At 33.3% G+C, this 21,091-nt stretch overlaps 1 protein-coding gene across 5 annotated transcripts; it reads right to left on the minus strand.

Moving 5' to 3' along the window:
• Positions 1 to 11,530: 11,530 nt before the first annotated feature.
• LOC148876771 (ras-related protein RABH1e-like) lies at positions 11,531 to 19,406 on the minus strand. Of its 5 annotated transcripts, XM_088968939.1 has the most exons (7): positions 19,120 to 19,400; positions 17,964 to 18,034; positions 17,038 to 17,784; positions 14,849 to 14,937; positions 13,387 to 13,498; positions 12,600 to 12,690; positions 11,531 to 12,016 (listed from the first exon to the last, which is right to left on the minus strand). In XM_088968939.1, the coding sequence occupies exons 3-7, from the start codon at positions 17,121 to 17,123 to the stop codon at positions 11,873 to 11,875; spliced, it is 522 nt and encodes a 173-aa protein (XP_088825065.1). In that variant the 5' UTR covers positions 17,124 to 17,784; positions 17,964 to 18,034; positions 19,120 to 19,400; the 3' UTR covers positions 11,531 to 11,872. The 5 variants fall into 5 exon arrangements, with proteins under 5 accessions (XP_088825065.1, XP_088825058.1, XP_088825041.1 ...); XM_088968932.1 differs by lacking the exon at positions 17,038 to 17,784 and having other exon boundaries at positions 11,531 to 11,994; positions 19,120 to 19,406; XM_088968915.1 differs by lacking the exon at positions 17,038 to 17,784 and having other exon boundaries at positions 19,120 to 19,406.
• Between the last annotated feature and the right edge of the window lie 1,685 nt (positions 19,407 to 21,091).

The following is a 21,091-nucleotide window of genomic DNA, read 5'->3' on the forward strand; positions in this document are numbered from 1 at the left end:
CAAAAGATTCGAAGTCATTCATTAGATTTTTCTTGGCAATCTATTGGCCTTATGGACCAAATACTTTGAATGGCTAAATCTTTTGATAAATTTAGTTATATGTATAGACCTATGAAGTATACTTTGGCATTTCATCTGTTGGCTCACAAAACAAACACTCTTGGTGATGTTTGTTTCTTGTGGCATGAAGAGCAAGACTGGTTAACTTCTTTTGTATATATCTGTTCTAATTAAAGAATAGTTTAATTATTAAAAAATAGAAACTAAGCAATCACATCTTAAGTTGATAAAATTTAGGATGAAACTTGGGTAGGCCAAATCCATGATTTTGCAAGTTAGGCTTGAGTTTTGGGGCTTTAGGCTAGGCCTAGACCAAAAAGCTCGAGCCTGACTTCAATTCAGGTTGGGCATGGGTTGAGGCTTCAAGTAGCCCGAGTTTGTCTTGACTTAGTTCAAGCCTAAACCAACATATTATTATGATATACACATCTACATATTTGTATATTGTGCTAAGTTTTAAGTATTTCTAATACACACGTGTGTGTGCCCTCACAAACACACATACACAAGGCCTCAGGCCTAGATGGATTTTCAAATTCATTCTTCCAAAGATATTGGGATATTATTAGCCCTAGCCTAACTCAAGTAAGAGTTTTTTTATTATGGGATTTTAAGGAAAGAGTTAAACAAAACATTTATAACCCTTATTCCCAAATATAAAACTCAGAGGCTACAGCTAAATCCAGACCCATAAATATGTACAAGATAATAGCTAAGATACTGGTAAATAGATTGAAGCCCACTCTTCAAAAAATCATAAGGCTTTTGTCCCTAGTTGACAATGTACTCATCTCTCATGAAATAATTCACTTCATGAAATGTTCCAAGCATAAAGAGAATTTCATGACCATCAAACTAGATATGAGCAAAGATTATGATAGAATACAATGGAGTTTTGTTTAATTTGTTATGGAAAAGATGGGCTTTGGTTCTATTTTTATTGGTTGGGTTTGGCAATGCATTTCATATGTGTCCTATCAGGTCCTAGTTAATGGCAGCCCAAGTAAACGCTTCTTTCCCTCCAAAGGCTTAAGACAGGCTGACCCCCTACCACCCTACTTATTCTTATTATACTCGAAAGTTTTCTCCCTTGCTTTCCAAAATTTGCCCTCCTCATGTTCTATTTCTAGAATTAAGATTAACTTCCATTGCTTGGCTATTACTCACTTGTTCTTTGTAGATGATTCATACAATTTCTTAAAAGCAAGCCTTGGAGAAGGAGTGATTCTAGAGATGTTGAAGCAATATGAGCAGGCCTTAGACCAAAAGGTGAACATTCCAAATCTGAAGTCCTATTTAGCTCAAAGTTGTACCTAAATTCTACAAAATAATGCCCAGAGTCATGGGAATTAAATCAGTGAACAAACTTTCCTCTTATCTCAGGCTCCCAACCTCTATGGGTAGGTCAAATCTAACTTATTCAACTTTTGTGTGGTAGAATGAACTTCAAATATGGTAGCTAAAAATATGCTTTCTGTCATCTACTGGGAAGGAAGTCATGAGAAAATCAGTTCTCAATTTTGTTCTAATCTATGCTATGTCATGTTTCTGATTCCAAAAATCATTTTTAAGTAGATGGCCGCAACCCAAAGGAAATTCTTAAGGGGAGTTTCAAATTCCCAAAGAAAAATCTATTGGATAAGCTGGCAGAAGGTTTGCAAAAGTAAATTTAATGGGGGATTGGGATTCAGTAATCCCTAAGCCTTTAATCTAGCCCTTCTGGATAAGTTGGCTCAAAGATTCTATTGTAACAGACAAAGCTTCTGAATGTAAGTGATAGAGAAAAAGTACCTTCGGTGAGAGAATTTTTGGACTATTAAACCTCCCTCAAATTGCTCTTGGGGTTTTAAAAGCCTACTAGCAGGGAGAGACATTGTTAAGGAAGAAGTTCGCTAGAGCATTGCAAAAGGGGAGAACATTGATCTATGAGATGATCCCTGACTGCTGGGGTTTCTATCCTCCAAACCTTTGGATCCTAGATTCAATTTGGATCTAGTAAAGTGGGTGGGTGACTTAATTAACTAGCAATCCCATTAAAGTAATATCACAAAAATCTTTGGTCTAATTGACCTAGGAACTACTTCTCACATTGAACCTTCCTGCTTCTATATGTGAAGATAAATTAATCTAGACCCCATATTCAAAAGATCAATTTTCTATAATGTCTGCATATCATGTGGCTCTAAATACAATATCTCCTCTTGAAGGAAAAACCATCTCACATTCTTTAACTATTGTCCAATGGAAAAGAACTTAGAATTTAAAAATCACTCCAAAATTAAAACATTTTATTTGGAAAATGTTGCTTAAATAACATTATTAAACAAGTTTTATCCAAAAGAGATATGAGGCTTGATAATGCTAGCCCATTGTGTAAGGAATCTAATGAAAGTATTATGCATGCCATCTTCTTTTATGATCATGCTAGGGCTTCTTGGTTTGGGTGCAAACTGAATCTCATATTGGTTGATAGAATGTTAACAAAATAGAATAAAAAAAAAAACTAAATGATACATGTAGAGCCCATTGCCATGAACACCTCTTCTTCGTCTTCTTGCTTTTGATTTCAAGCTAGGTAAAATGTTCCCAAAGTTAGGTTGATCAGCTATTTAATTCAGCATCTTGTTTGTAATCATAAACTGCACTTTTCGCCTTATGGATTCTCGAACATGAGCTGATGATTTGTAGTATTTTGCAAAAGTTTATTGTATTTCTCAATGGAGCTTCTCACATACTCTAGTACTAGACTAGGGAGGCTAGATTTAATTCTCCTTCTCTCACTATGTTCTCTCATTATTCCTAATAACGGTTCAGTCGGTAAGAATAGAATGAATGAGGGTTCTTTTCTCTTAGAATATAACTAAAAGGAGGGACCCTATCAACTTATTTAGTAGGTAGTTCCCCCCGTTAAGAAACTCCTACTATAACAGCCTATAAGAATCAACCACGTCTCCTACTAGTTAAACCACTCTCCACTTATCATCATCTACATAAATCCAATTTTAAATTTAAAAGTAGGATAAATATAAGTCAATGAGAGATTTTAGGGCCTTATGGTTTTCACTTAACCAAATGAGAGTTTTATACGAAATCCCCATGACCACAACGATGGGCCATGAGTTTATGGGCCCCACACTCTAAAAATTTCCCACTTGGCCCGAGTGTGGTCAACAATGGAAGGACGTAGCTTGATAGAGCTCATGGTAATTCTCAAACACACTTAGGTAATTACTTATGTAAACTCAGATTATGGTAGTCTCTCCTAAAAGTGGAGTTTCCATCCATGCATCATGACGATTACACTTGTAACCCTCACTGTAGTGGATATATGTATACCGATCCTAGTTTTGTGCTTGTTTCTGTCTATAATAATGTGCATGCATTAGACAGTTGCAGGATTGCAAGAATGGGAGAATCAATTACTGACACATGTCATCATGTTGAGTTAGTAAAAGAACTAACAATTCCCATATTTTTAACATGTCTCATAAACACATTAGGAGACAACCCCTTAGTCATCCAATCCGCAATCATAAGTTCAGTTCTTATGTGTTCGATGATGATTTTCCATTCTTGCACTTTGTCCCTCACTACTAAGTATTTTAAGTCAATATATTTATTTTGACTATTATTCTTATTGTTCTTTAAAAAGAACACAGCTACAGAATTATCACAAAACAACTTTATCGGTTTATCCACATAGTCGAGCACTAATAGGGGTGCTCATGGTTCGGTTAATTATCCGAACCGTGAGTACATTTTGACTAGTCAAGCACAACTAGTCAGCTAGTTAATCAATGGACCGGAAAAAACGAAAAAGCATTGAAGCATTTCCTAAATTTTTCATTAAACATTTCTGTTAACAGAAAAAGTCTGTGCTATATTTTTATTTCCTTTTAGGAATATTTCTTTAAAATCTTGTATGGGGTAGAGTGGAGAGGTAAGTGATGTTTTGGAGTGTAGAAGCATTTCCTTGTCTGCATGGACTGGAAGCCAGGAAGCCATGCTAGTAGTGCCATAGGAGCCATAAAAATTACATCAAAAACTCACAAAGCATATCATACAGACAGACTAGATAAACCACGATGTCCCAGACCACAGTGGACTGCAGAAATGGCATTTGTACCTGTGCTATGGGTATTAATCCCCACCCATATGGGATAAATGCCATCAAACATGCGATGATATAAAAAAAAAAAACTAGAAATGGGTGAATTCCAAAAAGGAAATTACCACAAGCATTGTAACTGTAATGACAAGGAGCTAGACCAATCGATAGTATATATGCTCCTTTGTAGCATATTTGTCCTAAGCATATGCCATTATCATATAAGTTCTGACACCTACAACTATACCAATCCAAGAATGCAAGTAAACAAAAATAGCAGTGTTTCCAAGTAGCTAGCTAGCTACTCATATAGTCATATTCATCATTCAGCTCTAAAGAGAAAAGAGAAACAAAAAAGAGAACCCCAAATAAATAATGAAGTCAGAATATTATCTAAAAGACTATAGAATGAACTCATATTCATCATTGGTAGTCACAACCACAAGCTTATAAGGACCACAACTATAAAAAAGCGCTCATAGTTTCACACTTCAGAACCACAAAAACAAGTTCCACAACTACTCAACCACTTAATCATCAATGTTGACAAGAGGATGCTCCTTGATCAAGGATACAATTTTTGCTATAAAAAGACAAATGCACATTAGAATTACTATAACAAAATAAACATGAACAATAAAAACAAAATTGAAAAACACAAACTTTACCTAATTCCATATTTTCAAGCTCATCTAAGTTCTCCTCTATATAAAGATAACTAGGTGAAGTTTGCAACCAATTTTGTCCACAAATAATAGCTTCTACCATTCTCGGAGTTAGAGAACTATGAAATAAATCAAGCACAGATTTATAACTTTGCATTTTGATGCCTTAAGGGCATCATTTAAGGGGTACTTTCGGCCTTAGAATAGTCAAAATGTACCATTTTCCCAATTAAATTCAACATTGTGACATCTAAGGATCTCTGTGCAATGAAATGCAGTTTTTGGGAAGCTAGTGCAAAGCCTAGCTAAGAGAGGGGGTGTTTTTGTGAAAAACTAAGCTCTTTTTATTTTTTTTTTTTGAGCTCTTTTTTTGGGTAGTATAGTGATTTTCAAATTTTTAATTAATTTTTTTCTAGATCCAATTTTTTTTAGTATTATTTTTCTTCAGTTTTGTTTCTAGATCTATTTTTGTTTCTTTATTTTAATTTCTTATTCAAATTTCTATCCTATTAGGTTTGTGTTTTTCTTTTATTTCAGATAAAAAAACATAAAAAAAATTGTTTTATTTTGTTTTTTTATTGCCGCATAATTTTCTTTTGTTTATTTTATTTTCGGTTTAATTTTTAGAATATCAATTTTCTTGTTAGAATTTATTTTGGTAGTTGTTAATCTTTTTAGCATAATTATTTCTTTTATTTCTGTTTGTTATAGTTATTTGTTGCCTTATTTAATTTCCTTTTTTTAAGGGGTCCGATTATGATATGGAAAGCCATATCATATCTAAAACTTGTATTGTTGCCACGTATACAGCAGTTATCGGGTTTATTTAAGTAACCAGTAATTGGCTTTTTATATGTTAATTAAAATTTAAAAGACTTTTAACTTATTTGTTAACCGATTCTTATCTTCTTCCCAGTTCCCTCTTCTAGTCGAACTTCTCCTTTTGAAATCATAAATCCATAATGCCTTCAATCAACATCCAAGAGGTTATTCATCTACCTCACTCTGTATCACATGTATATTCTTCTTCTTCTTCTTCTGGTCAAACTTCTTCTCCCTCACAAGAGGCTATTCGTCTCCCTCACTCTTCTGGTTGAACTTCTACAATCAAACATTCAACAATTGTTCCCTCTCCCTTCTCAGTCAATTGAAATGGTCCATATGTCTGTTAAATTACAAATTACTAAATTGTGGAAATGTGAAGATGGTTGTGAATTATAGAAAAGAATCCCCAGAATACATAAATGAAAAACAACAGCCCTGTCTGCAAGCCTTCTTGGTTGTTATTGACTGAACAACTTTGAAAGAGTAGCAACTAGAGCAAAATAGGACTAGGAAGATACTTTTAATATATACTTCATTGATCTTGTAGCCTTTTGGGAGATGAAGCATAAGAGTGCCACCAAAGGAGTCCTATTATTATCACAGTGGATACAACTTGGGTGACTCGTAAACAGCTTAAATATTCATGGCGCCTCTCTTTTAGACCTCTCCTAAAAAGATTTGGATACTGCTCCCGCCAGGATGCTCCCCAATCTCTCAAATGTGACCTTCCTTGTATCTCTGACTCACTATCAACCATCATAGGTTTCAGAAGCTTTTGCTTCTCTCTGTTTGAAATCCTTGTTTCATAAGCACCTACAAGATACTGCAGAGAAGGCAGAATGCAGATATATTTGAAGGAATTCCATGAAAAAGTAAAATAAGCAAATAAGCAAACATAAGGTTAGCCTTATGATCAATTTATAACCTCTTGGACGTTGACACAACTCTTGTGGTTGTTGACACAACTCTTGATAGGTCATTTACTGATGGTTCTTTTGTTCCTGTTGGTTAGTTTGTTTGTTTCCCATCTTTACTTCCCTGTTTTCTTACCAAAACACACGCAAAATATTTATTAATTACATTTGTTTATAATTTCAATCTATTTTACCTAAAATTTAGACCACAAAGCTCAACAAAAAGATGAACTACACAAAAAAAAATACCTTTAACCCTAATCAACCTGCCTGAACCCAACCCTAAATGTGTTTGGTTGAGCTTGGGTTTGTAAACTCAAATTTTATAGGTTATCTGGATCTTAACTACATTTGTATCCCATCTGATTATTAAATACATGATTTTGAAAATTGGACCAGACTAGATAGTCAGACTAGTTGACCCGACAATCGCTCATGGCTCAAGGTTCAATTTTGGACCCCAAAACTATCCGATTGGGCTTCAGACGGGATGGTCAGATCATTTGACCTGGGAACCAATGGCCAAAATGGTTTCATTTGTGGCCGGTTTTTAAAATCATGATTAAATAGATGAAAAATTTAGTTGTTTAATACCTAAATTTCAAAATAATAATCAAATGAGATGTCGGACATCAGGTACTTTGGGTTAGGCTTCAGGAGACCGGATCTGCTCTTCACAGAGTACACCTCACACATGCCTCACATGCACATCCTACCATGCATTGGGAACAACTCCTATACTTTTAAGTTATTATTCATAGAATATGTTCCCAACGCACGGTGGATATGCATGTGAGGCGCTAAGTGTGAGGAGCAGATCCCGTCTCAGGTTTCAAAGGAGTTCAGATTTGAACCTCACAGAACCGTCCTCACATCATCCTTTACATTTGTCAATGATACCCAAAAAATATATTTTAATATATAAATTTTATATAATTATATAATTTATATTTATATTTAAAAATTTTATATATTTTATATATTATATTTATATGAAATTATATATAATAAATTTAGTATGTTATATTTTCATTACTTTATTGTATATAAAAGTTGAAAAGTAATTAATTTTTTGTATGTAAAAAAATAAAGCGGAGTCGGATTAAATCCGAATCCATTCTGAGTTTGTTAGGATTTGAAATCGAACCCGAGTCTTCAAATCCAATCAGATTTTGGGTCGGGATCGAATGCATGTTTTAAATAATTGGATCAAACTTAGATTTTGTTAAATCCGATCCGATTATAGCCTTACTATTCTCGCAGCCTTTTGCAGCGTGCATTGGGAACATCTCGGTACTTGTATGTAAGGGTGTCAATGGACCGGTTTTGGATGGGACCCCATCCAGTCCATAAGCAATATGGATGGATTGGATGGACCAACAAGACATATTGGATTGGACCAATTCGGTCCAAAAAATTAATTAGATTGGATTGGACCTGGTCCATGCATAATAAATTTATATTGTACTGGGTTGGATTAAGCCAATATATGGTCCATTTATATAAGATAAGAATATAGGCATCAATGGACCGGGTTTGGGTTGAAACTGATCTAAGTCAAAACGAATTTGAACAGATTGAACCATCTAGACATTGAACTGGACTAGTCCAAAATGGTCCAAAATATTTATTGGATTGGATTGAACCTAGTCCATTTATGATGGACTCACATTGGACTGGATTGGATTGGACCAAATCCAGTCCAATTGACACCCCTACTTGTATGTTTTTTTTTCATGGGGAGATATTCTTAATGCACGTCTGCAAGAGATTGTGAAGACAATGTGAGGATGGTCTTGTGAGGACCAAATCCAATTTCCTCTCCATATACCATTTTGGACATCTGTATTTCAGTATTTGTACACTCACTGGAACATACGAGTGAATCCACATTAATGTCAAAGGGTTCAACTATAATACCGGAAAGGCATGATGCCAGAAAAACCTACAAGCAGTCAATCAGAATCATAAAACCAGTAACCAATCAGAATTCATTTTCATCCAAATTCACAAGGAATTGTGATTGGTAAGGTATCATACCTTTTTGGCATCATAGATTTTTCCAATACCAAAAGTGGTCATTTGACTATTGGTCTCTCTTTGGAAATTAGAACTTTTTTTGGGAAATTATATATAACAACCTTGTACTTAAGAGGTGGTAACACTTAATCCCCCTGAATTTTGTTTTGTGACAAAGACACCCATGGACATACTTTGCCCTTTGATACATTAATGGGATTGGTAGCAACAAATACCAAAATGATGAAAATAACCATTTTAAAGCACAAACTGTATGTGAGTTGGGATTTTTGAAAAACTAAGGTGGCATTTGATAAATCTGAAAATTCAGATTTGAAAAGTTAAAAAGATATTAAAAGTGTCTAAAATCTAAAAAGAGCCATAGATGCTCTTCTAATTTTTAAAGGCTTTGAACCCATAAATTTGTTTGTGTTGGATCAACCCTTTACCATTTAAAATTTACTGATTTTATTATTTTACCCTTAGAACATACTATTTGTAAATATTGAGTTCAATTTGCATTATCTCATAAAAAATAATTTTCAACGTCAAAATAACATTGAAATAATACAAATGAAAAATAATAAATTAATAATTACTAATTAATAAATGAAATGATTAAAATTAAAAAAAATTAATGACAATAAAAATATTAAAATAATTAACAATTGATAATTTACACAAATAAAAATAAAATAATTTTTAAAAAATAATGAAATAATTAAAATTTACTATTTAATAAAAAATAATAATTAGTAATGTTTAATAAAAAATAATTATTAAATAATAATAATTAATAAAAAAATAAAAAAAAATAATGTTTAATAAAAATATCAAAATAATTTATAATTAATAAAAATATTATTATTTCTACTCATCGAACTGCCGCTGCAACGGTGGTGGTGGCAAGAAGATAGGAGAGAGAGAGAGAGAGAGAGAGAGAGAGAGCAAGAGCGAGAGCGAGAGAGAAACAAGGAACCGCCACCGACGGTGGTGGGAAGATAGGGGAGAGAGAGAGAGAGCAGTGGTGACGGGAAGACAGGGAGAGAGAGAGAGAGAGAGAGAGAGAATGCGAGAGCGAGAGAGATAGAAGGAACCACCGCCGCTTCAAGTTGCAGCAACGGTGACGGGAAGAAATGGGGAGAGAAAGAGCAAGAGCGAGAGAGAAGGAACCGCTACAAGTTGCAGCAGAGATAGGAATATAGGAGAGAGAAAGAGAGATAGAGAGTGCAACGGCGGCGATGGTGGTGATGGAGATTCGTAGGTTGTAGTCGGGTTCGATTTGAGTTACATGAAGGACAAAAATATGTAATATCAAAATTTCTTTGAGGGCATTTATGTCTCTTATGCACCTCTCAATTACATCTAAACACACAAGTGTCAAGCTACTAACTTAAAATTTCATATCTAAAAAAAGATTTCAGATCGATTTTCAGATGCAACACCAAACAAGTCTGATGTTTGAAAAGCAAGTTTTTCATATACCAAACCTTTGAATAGCGTTATCACAAGAGGCCTAAGTCAAAGGACAGATGGTATCATAAAAATATGTAAGGCTCAATTTGTAAAGAATACAAATACAAATATGTATAGTACAAATACATACAAAGCAATACAAAATATAAGATTTTGCACTGTACATATTTGTATTTATACATCTTCCAAACTGAGCCTAAGGGTCATTATCATCATTATTCAAGCCTTATTTCAATTATATGGAATCCAATTTGTCATTACATTCTATTTAATGCCATATCTATTGTTAAATTGTTGGTGTTTAAATCATTTCTTACTACTTCAGCTTCAGCCCATCCCATGTCCTTTTTGGTCTTGGTCTGAACAAGGAAAATCATTTCTCCCCTTGAGCTATCCTGCTGACTAGAGGTCGTTTTAGTTATTCAATCAAACAACCTGAGCTATCCTGGAAGGGAAATCATCTACTCTTTTTAATTATCAATCAAAACAACCCTTTCATCAGTGGCTTCCAATTTTTATAGGGGTGAGATGGGTTATACTTGATGTGGGTAGTGGGTTTATATAACTTGACATACATCACGCCACGTTCTAGGGATTTTCTTATTGAACATAGACCCCATCATTCCAGTTGTGGAATGGTGCATCAAATCTGGGCATTGGAAAGTAGGGGTGTCAATTGGATTGGATTCGGTCCAATCCGATCCTGTCCATGTGAATTCATTACAAACGGATCAGGTCTAGTCCAATTCAATGAATATTTTGGATTATTTTGGACCAATCTAATTCAATGTCTGGACCATCCAATCTGTTCAAATTTGTTTTAATTTAGATTAATTATAATCCAAACCTGGTCCATTGACATCTATATTCCTATCTTCTATCAATGGACCAGATATTGACTCAATCCAACCCAATTCAATATAAATTCATTACAGATGGACCAGGTCCAATCCAATCCAATAAATACTTTGGACCATTAAGTTTGGATTGGTCCAATGCAATATGTCTTGTTGGTCCATCCAATCCGCCCAAATTGATTTTGGTTTGGAGGGGTCCAATCCAAAACTGGTCCATTGACACCTCTACTGGCAAGTCTACAAATCGATCTGATTCTGATTGTGAAACGCTTTAACTGGTTATAATTTTTTCAGATCTCCAAACGAAGCCAACGACGAGGGCAAACGCGGTATTATTAATGAACAGAAGAGGAAAAAAAAAAAAATTCTGCTTCATCCTTCATGAAGTTTCTCTGCGTGCCCTGAAGCCTCACAGAAGTGGGGAGCATGTATAGCAAATTAACAATTCCAAATTCGATGGGAAAAGAGGCTTGGTGTGACAAGTGAAAACTTCTAGGGCCCTAAATATTTCTACATATATTTATATATATAAAAAAAAAGGGAAACAAAGGAAATAGAAATCTTCCGCTTCAAATAAAAATATAAAGGGAAAATTACCAAGTAGAATTGTTCTATAAAAAAATCAAATTAAAAACTGAAACAACAAAGAAATACAAAAGGCTCTAATAATACAAATTAAAAAAAAAAAAAACAATCAGCCAATCACATCTTCAGCCGCTAATATCTTAAGCATCTTTGAACAGTACATCAATGATAACCTCAGATACAGTAGATACTAGGGACTATTAACAGCCTAATGTTAAATTGGCCAACTAGGAAACTACTTATCCGGAAGCATCAAATCCGCCAAAATCTCATGTAGTTCGGTATTAACTAATCTCAAAATTATCCTATCTGCAACTCTCGCATAAGGTATTGATGAATGGAAATTTGACATCATATTGTACTCTAGCATGAACAGCCTCCTCCTTGTTGCTCTGATTGGAATGAATTGACAGTGGGCTTTAAGTTCACATCAACCATATCTTCATGTTTTGTCGAGGAGAGGGTCTCCATCCCTGGCAAGGCAGCTGCAATTTTACGGAATAGTGGCTGCAACAATTATTTTCGCGTGAGGAAAGAAAAAAAATAAAAATAAAAAAAGAAAGAAAGCATGAGTGAGGAAGACAGGATCTCTAGGAGCATTCATCCATGTATGTGCTGTACATATCATAAAACAAATATACGGAGAAATGGAATCCAAGGTTGTTTGTCCTATAACTAGTAAACATTTACATCCAAAGGTTGACTATCAAATCAAATGATTTTAGCAAACTATTTTATAAATTGTTCTAAACAGAATGGAATGGCAAAACAAGATTGATGTAGACGACCCCATTTAATTGGGACAAGGCTTAGATGATGATGATGATGGTTTTGTAAATTGTTCTATGGAATTATATCATATTATTCTGAAAGTTGTTAAAAATAGGGAATAAATCATAGCTAGGTAAATCAGGTCAATTTTGGGCTGGATATCTCTTAAGGGAACATAGCAAAAACATACTGCATCAGTCATATGTATGACAAAGCCACACAGGTATAAAAATTGGCTCATTTGTCATTATTTGCATCTTAATTCAGAAGGGAGAAAAATACTTGCAGTAGCCAAGGAAAAAAAGAAGGGTCTCTGCACCTTGATATTGAATCCTGCTTTTGCACTGGTTTCTATGAACATAACTCCAAAGTCACGGGACTTGGCATCTCCCTCCTCTATTGAAACTTGCCTGTTTTGTTTCCATAAAGAAATTGTCACTTGTAAGAACCATTTTGAAATGGAAATCATTCTATATGCACATGGGGTACTGCAAGTTAAGAAACCAATTTCTTTTTTTTTTCCTTTTGAAAAATTAGCTCTTTAAGTCCAGAATGACATTCAAATGAGACAATCTCTTTAACTGGACTTCCACCAGGTGACTGATATTATCAATATTAGTCTTTCCAGGCCCACCGATTCCTTAGATTATATTGTTTTCCATCAGTTCACACAAAAACAATGAAGACTTAAAATTATGTTTGGATTGTTGATATAAGAATACTTTTGAGTTTCTTGTATAGTTGACATTCTGTCTTAGATAAATTATTAAAATTTCATAATGATCACATCCTGGTTTATATGCATTATGGAAAATAGTCTCAGATTTGTGCATTTTCTTGGCAAGGCTGAATCTCCATTATAGCATCAAGATACTGAAGTGTCTATAGATTTATAGGAAAAAATCTACTCCTACAAAAATTTTCTTGATGGTTCCCATGCCCTTACAAGATAGAAGGCAAAATAGCAGGTCTAAAGTCATGTATCTAGAAAAACACAGGAATGAGATACAATTATAAGATTTACATGACCAAACTCAGCCAACAAGAACTAAGAATATACAGATCATAACCATGCATGTACATTAAAAGGTTAATCTAAAACTTACCTTTTATCAACAAGATCAGTTTTGTTCCCAACAAGAACAATGATGACATCACTTCCTCGTTCTGTGCGTACTTCCTCAATCCACTTGGAAGTATTCAAAAATGATTGTCGATCTGCATTATGTTAGATAAACACAAACTTCAGAATAAAGTTCTAAATATTACAATTTTTACTTATTTGACAAAATATGGATGAAATTTTGTGATAAAGCAAACTTACAAGGAAATAATTATATAGTATATTTATAGAACACAATGACTTTGTACTATGGATGCATAAATGCTCCATTAAGTATTGGAATAATCTCAGCATCTACATGCATCATCAGGATAACCTGCATAGAAACTAACTGAGCTATTTGGGGCCAGGGCTGTGTTCTTTTTGTAGAGAAAAATGTATTTTTTCTCCAATTTTAATGAATCTGGTCATGACTCATGAATCATAATCCATCTGTTCCTAGGTAGTTCCTGCCAAAAGGAGGAAAATTATGACCACATGAATTATTTTATTTTACTATTTTTATCAGAAAGAAAAAGAGGAAACTATAATTTTTTTAATTAACTTCTATAGGTTAAATCCCTTACACCTTCCCTGGGTTTTCTAGAAAGGCCTTAAACCTCCCCCGACTTTTGGGGATAAGGGGACTTATACACCCGTCTGTTACTCTGTTAGAAATCTAACAGCAGCTGCTGATGTCATGGATCTAAACATATTATAATGCCAATTTTTCCCTTATGAAAAATCATCCAATGTTCGACAACTGAAATACCCTTAAACATTTAATAAAAAATACTCTCAAATCTTCAACCAAAAAAATAAAATACCCTTAAACCTCTCGTATTAACAGTTTAAGAGTAAACAAAATGAAAGCTAGAATTAGGAGTAAAAAATGTCTCTGTAAAGCTAGAATTAGGAAAAATCTACTAACTTGATAAGAAGAATTAGTATGAGCATAATAGACATTTAATGTCTCTGTCCGGTTAAAAGTAACAGAAGGGGTATGTAAGTCCTTTTATCCCAAAAGTTGGGAGAGGTTTAAGGACAGGTCAACATTGAGGTGAGGTTTAAGGCCTTTCCAGAAGAAAACCCAGGGAAGTTGTAAGGGATTTACCCATCTTCTATATATCCATTATTAATATTCTTAATTCAATAATTTATGTCTTTTCTACAGAGAATACCCAAGGGAACCTCTGGCAAAATTTAAAAACTTTGTTCGACAAGTTGACAGGTGAACAATTAGCTATAGGTGAAGTGCATGATCCATGATGATTATGTTAAAATCCCTATTTCGCATCAGACTTCGCCTTTCCCTATTTTCCTTAAGTTTGTTTGGACATTTGAAACTGATAACAAATTCAAGAAAAATAAGTTACACATTTTTTTCTGAAAAAAGAAACAGCTACGATCATTTCCAGTAGAACTACTACTCACTAGCTTTTTTTGGTGGGAAATTTACTACTCACTAGCTACATCATATACAACTACTGCAACAGAAGAGTCTCTAATGTAGCTTGGAATGAGACTCCTAAATCTCTCCTGTCCAGCAGTATCCCTGAAAATTTAAGATGCCAAATTTTAGAAAACTTGAGTAGTATCAATATGTGAAAGGCAAGGATGTATATCAGATGAAAGAATTAGACAGCAAAGAAAAGCCCATCTTATGTGCAACCAGAAAATTCATATGCAGATGTGTATCACTACTTTTAAGGAGAGAATTTGATGAAGATTCTGAATTACTGGATCAAAGTATCAATATTGAGAAAACTGACGTTTGACCTCATGTATGAATCAAGAAATATATATATAAGAAAAACTATATTGAATCAAATATACATAAGAAAAAGGAAAGCCCTTAAAAAATATACATAAATAGATAAATACTTCAGCAACTTCTTTTAGTTCTCTTATTTTCTTGATTATATGTGCTACAAAATTCAGATAATATTAAATACTGATTAGCATACTATGTCTCTTAGAATTTCTTTATTGATGCAGGACTAGCCTTGTGTCTGTCAGATCAGACATCAGGAATACTGTCTTTCAATTGCCACATTCTCCCTCATTTCCTTGGTGTTTCTTATAGTTAACACAACCTAAGCACCAAACATTCAAAAAATAATTTCTTCTCTTTGCTGATTACTTTAAAATACGTTTAGTTTATCCTTTATTTTTTAAATGAGATAATTATGTTCAGTAAGTCCCAAAGCCTATTTCTGAATGTTTACTTTATCTAACAATGATCACTTTTTCCTATACTTTTGTGTGCTTTTGAAGTTATCCTTCCAAACTGTTGGGGTTTATTTCTTTTAAGTTATCCTTCCAACTAATGACTTACCTTTGAGGACAATGGTTGTTACAAAGTATCTATAATCCAAAGTCAGTGTTGCATGACTCTCCTGAATGGATGATGTTTCATGCCAGACACACATTCGAGTCCAACATTCCATGGATTCTTGAGGGAACTTATACATAACATTTATTTTCTTATCTCCTAGCTTATTTAACATAAATGAACAGCTAATCTACAGGATGAATCCATTTTTTATATCAAATGTCACTTAGTAACAATGTAACATTTTTGTAGGTATCTAATGTTAGAATTCAAAATATATTAATTATTTTAATAATATACCTTTCCATAGACATGTCCAAGAACCCTGTTTTCTCATCTTTCCGAATCAGACTCTTAGATTCTGATCCCATGTGTGTGTCCATACGACACTGCCCTATCATATATCTATTAACCACTTTGATGTTTTGTCCACTCCCTACCATTGAACCTACACTACAAAATCATTTCTTTGGCAACTTAAGAAAAAATGTTTGTATTTGAAAAAAATATAGATCTAATCCAAACTCTACTGGATATTTCTATAGGACAGAACTGTTCCAGTTGCCTATATTTATTCATGAACTGTAAAACAAAGAAAGAACAAGGTAAGGCTAAAGAACCAAGATGCAAACACAAACAAGTACAGAATAACACTGAAATGTCCAATTATCTGGACCATTTTCCGGTACCTTGATTCAATAATTCATAACAAGGGAGAGATTGAGGAGGATGTCACCCATAGAATTAGAGCATGATGGGCAAAATGGAGGGGTGCATCTGGAGTTTTATGTAATAGGAATACCACTTGGATTAAAAGGAAAATCCTATAAAACAGCAAAGCGTTGGGGAGCTAGGAAACATATTCAAACAATGAGTGTGGCATAAATGTGTATGCTAAGATGGATGGGTGGAAAAAACTAGAAAGGATAGGATTAGAAATGAAGTCATTCATAGGAACTTAGGAGGATATGTGATAAAATGAGAGAAAGTAGACTAAGATGGTTTGGTCATGTGCATAGAAGACCATCAACAACTCCCGCAAGAAGAAGTGGAAGAAATGATTTTAAGTTCCAATAATTTAACAATGGATATAGCATTAAACAGAACAGATTGATGAAACAGGATTCATGTACTCAACCCCATATAGTAAGGCTTGGATGATGATGATGATGATGATGATGAAACTAATTAATGATTAAATGCAAAGTTAAGCTTATGGACAAATATTTTAGGAACAAGAGGTTTTAAAATAAGTAAGATTAAAACAAAAGATATGATATTCAAGTTTAATAATAAGAGTGCAAATCAAGGTAAACTTACAATTGGAGCTCAATTTGACCTTCTTCAGTACCAAGGTAATTCATAACAAGGGAGAGATTGAGGAGGAACAGGAGGATGTCACTCATAGAATTAGAGTAGGATGGACAAAATGAAGGGGTGCATCCTGAGTTTTATGTGATAGGTAAATACCACTTAGATTAAAAGGAAAATTATATAAAACAGTTGTAAGGCCAATTATGTTGTATGGAGGAGCAGTTGGGCAGTCAAGAAACAATGTCCAAAAATGAGTCTGACAAAACTGTGCATGTTGAGATGGATTAGTAGAAAACTAGAAAGGATAGGATAAAAAATGAAGTTATTCAAGGAGCCTAGGTGTAGCTCCAACAGGTGATAAAATGAGAAAAAGTAGACTATGGTTTGCAAGTTGAAGGGACTAGAAGGGCTAGAGGCAGACCAAAAAGGACATGGGTAGGAGTAGTATAAAATGATTTAAGTTCCAATATAACAATAGATATGGCATTAAATAGAACTGATTGAGTGATCGGTGAAACAGGATTCATGTAGCCAATGCCATATAGTTGGGACTAGGCTTGGATGATGATGACAAAAATATGAAGCAACTTTTGATCAAGCCTTAATGGAAGAAAGCAAGTAATGGAATCTCCTCTATAAGTGTCAATACACACTTGAAAAGTTTTTGGATTAGCCGTGGAGAAACAATAATGCTCATTTTTCAACTGATTTCTTGCATTCCTGCATTTAGCTAGACATATCTTCATGTTCCTCCTGTTCTTCACATGCAATTCACTTCATGTTACCTTTATAAAGAAAACAACCATTTTGCTTTCATGTATCATAGATACACTAATGCAACTTAGAAAAATTGACGTGACAAAATTATTAAAGAAGCGTTAAAATGAAACAAGTCGTTGGGATAGGCTAACCAGAAAATGAAGAAGGCATACCAAAGTTGCAAACGAACTGTTCTGTCTTCAAGGTACATTGTCTTGGACAGAAAATCAATGCCAATTGTGGCCTGAAAGTCACGTAGAAAAATAGTGTAAACTATAAATCATCCAGGAGGGATTATCTGCTTTGTAAATTGTTGAATTTTACAGGGGAAGTACTGATCCAAGTACTGAAAGCATTTGAAAAAATATCAGGTTACTTGATAGTGTTAAATTTTCAAATTGTGCATGTTATTTCAGAACATGAATAACACTAAGCATTTCTGAGTCGGGCATTTGAACAATCAGAAAGCACATTTTCTGATCCTAGGTTATATTACTAAGTTGATAGTTTGATATATAAAGTTTTTATATTAAGGCTCTTTTTGTTTCAATGTAAAACGGACAGAAGCTTTCTAGGCTGAAATATTTGATCCACGTTTTTGCCTATTTAATGATGAAACTTTGCTTTCTTTGCTATTTACAATAAAACAAATTAGAAGGGTGGAAAAAAGTTTTCAATGTAAAAGGGGCAGAAATAAGAACTTGAATATTTCAGTCTGAAAAATATCACGTCCATTATATGAAGAAACAAACAAATAGATACCAACTCTATTAGATCTGCAGGAAAGTAAATCACATACTTGGAGAACTCATATCCAGGCAAAACTTTACCACATTATCCGTCATGTTAAAAAAAATAAATAAAAGATCAACCCGTTTCAAGAAAATTACGTTTCAAACGGTTTTAATGGACGAACCTCTAATCTCTTTTCAAGTGCTTTATTTTTCTTTTCTGGTCAGAGAGCTTTTCTTTTACAGATGATTTGTCATATCTCATATTAAGCCAGAAGGCGTAGCTTTCCAATCTATCCACATGCAATGTTTTAATCTATATACATGCAAGGACAGCATGCGCACAATCAAATCCACAGTATTCAAATGATTAAAAGAAAAGGCAAAATTGAAATCTTAAAACGAAAACACCCCATTTCCTAAAAAATACCAAAAATTCAGTTTTCAACAATCAAAACGCAGTTAAAGACGATAAATCCAAACAAATTTAATGAAGAAAGAACAAATTGATAGACCATGATAGTCTATACAATCGGGAATACGACAGATCAGCAAATTCATAGAATATTAACAGATAAAACTCGTAATTCGTAAATACCTGGTATGTAGTGTCAAACTTGTCGTACATGAAACGGGTGATAATGCTGGTTTTCCCGACGGATTGGTCGCCCAGGAAAACGAGCTTGTATTTGGCGAGAGGAGAGACAACCGCCATAGGTTCTCCTTTCTGATCTTTCTCTCCCTCTCTAGCTCACAGAGACGAACAGATCTGAATCTGAATCAGCTAAAACAGAGAAGAGAAAACAGAGACGCACTTTCTGATTTGGTTTAATAGGAAGAGAGGATAGAGGGAGAGAAACAAACAGGTAACCGCCAACCAACGACAAACAAGACCCCTCCCAGCCTTCAAATACGTTTCATTTACCGATTTGCAATTATGCCCCTCCTGTTTGGAGAAATGGCACAAACTTTCTTGACTCAAAAACAGCCTGGGTCCCACACTGGGTGATGCAAGAAGGATGATCTTAGCAATGGGAAAGAATCCAACGGTCGAAACTTCACGATTTAGCTTTTATGGTCCCGCAGGCAACGGTTGCATTGGCAGTTTATACACTTGATACTTTTTTTTGTTTTGAAATGCATTCAGTTTACACGTACCCTTACTCAACGATTAAACTATCATTATGTAACGTATCAAACAATTTGGGTAATTCGGATATGGATATCTTTGGGAAGCATATGGATAAGAACGAAAAAATATGAAAATATTTAGATACGACAAAAAATATATATATAAATTTTATAAATATATTAATAGTATTAAGTTTAATGTCAAAATAACTATAAAACTATATTATTAAGGAGGTATTGGCTTTTAGAATTTTTTTTTACTAAAATATCCCTCCTCTTGAATGAAGTTCATCTCTATTAAAAATGTAGAAAATATAATTAAAATAACAGCACTAAGTACATTCAATTACTTCTCATTAAGTCTCACATTTAAGTCATTAAATAAATAATATTTTCTTTGAATCCAACATTTATACTTTTATTTATCATCATTAAATTTCATTAATAAATCCAGACACAATAATTATTAATAGAATGGAATTTTATATTTTTAAAATAAAATATAGAAATGAAATCATATTTTTCATCTAGGTGGTGGGTAAGTAGTTCAGCCATTTGGGTCAAATGGATAATTTCATGATGTTATAAATAAATAATACAAATTTAAAAATATAAAGATAATTTTGTTTATCATTATTAAATTCCACTAATAAATCCATACACAATAATTATTAATAAAATGAAATTTTATATTTTTAAAATAAACCTAGAAATGAAATCATATTTTCCATCGAGGTCATGGATAAGTACTTCAACCATTTGGGTCAAATGGATAATTTCATGATGTCATAAATAAACAATACAAATTTAGAAAAATAAAAAATAAAAAAATTATAGAAAAAAATAAATTTTGAAAAGAAATTGGACACATTTCTATTATTATATATTTGTCATATTAAAAAATAAGTATGACAAAATAGAAATAATTTTATTACTAATGGACATCAAATATACAACTTAAAACTGATAGGAAATTAAACCATCTTCCTATCTAGGGGGTGGGTTAGTGGTTCAACCTTTCAAGTCAAATAGATTAACCCATGATGTATAATTAAAAATAATTTTTTTAAAATAGAAAAGTACAAAAAATATGAAACAATTTTGGGCACATTTATAATATTATATACTAATAATATATAAAAAAATATGTATGATAAACAATAATTATTTTTTCAATGATATTCATGATGTCATAAATAAATAATACAAATTTAGAAATAAAAAAAAAACTTTTGTTTATCATCATTAAATTCCACTGATAAATCCATACATAATAATTATTAATAGAATTAAATTTTATATTTTTAAAATAAACCTAGAAATGAAACCAGTAAGGTCATTGGTTGTTGATTATTATCACCATCATCATTTGATACTGCCACGTGCAAAAATAAATCCGAAAACAAAAATTACTTTTATTGATGATGAAAATGTAATAC

Source organism: Nelumbo lutea, chromosome 1 (genome assembly GCF_056320005.1).
Source record: "Nelumbo lutea isolate HS-2025 chromosome 1, American lotus-T2T, whole genome shotgun sequence".
Lineage (NCBI taxonomy): Eukaryota > Viridiplantae > Streptophyta > Magnoliopsida > Proteales > Nelumbonaceae > Nelumbo > Nelumbo lutea.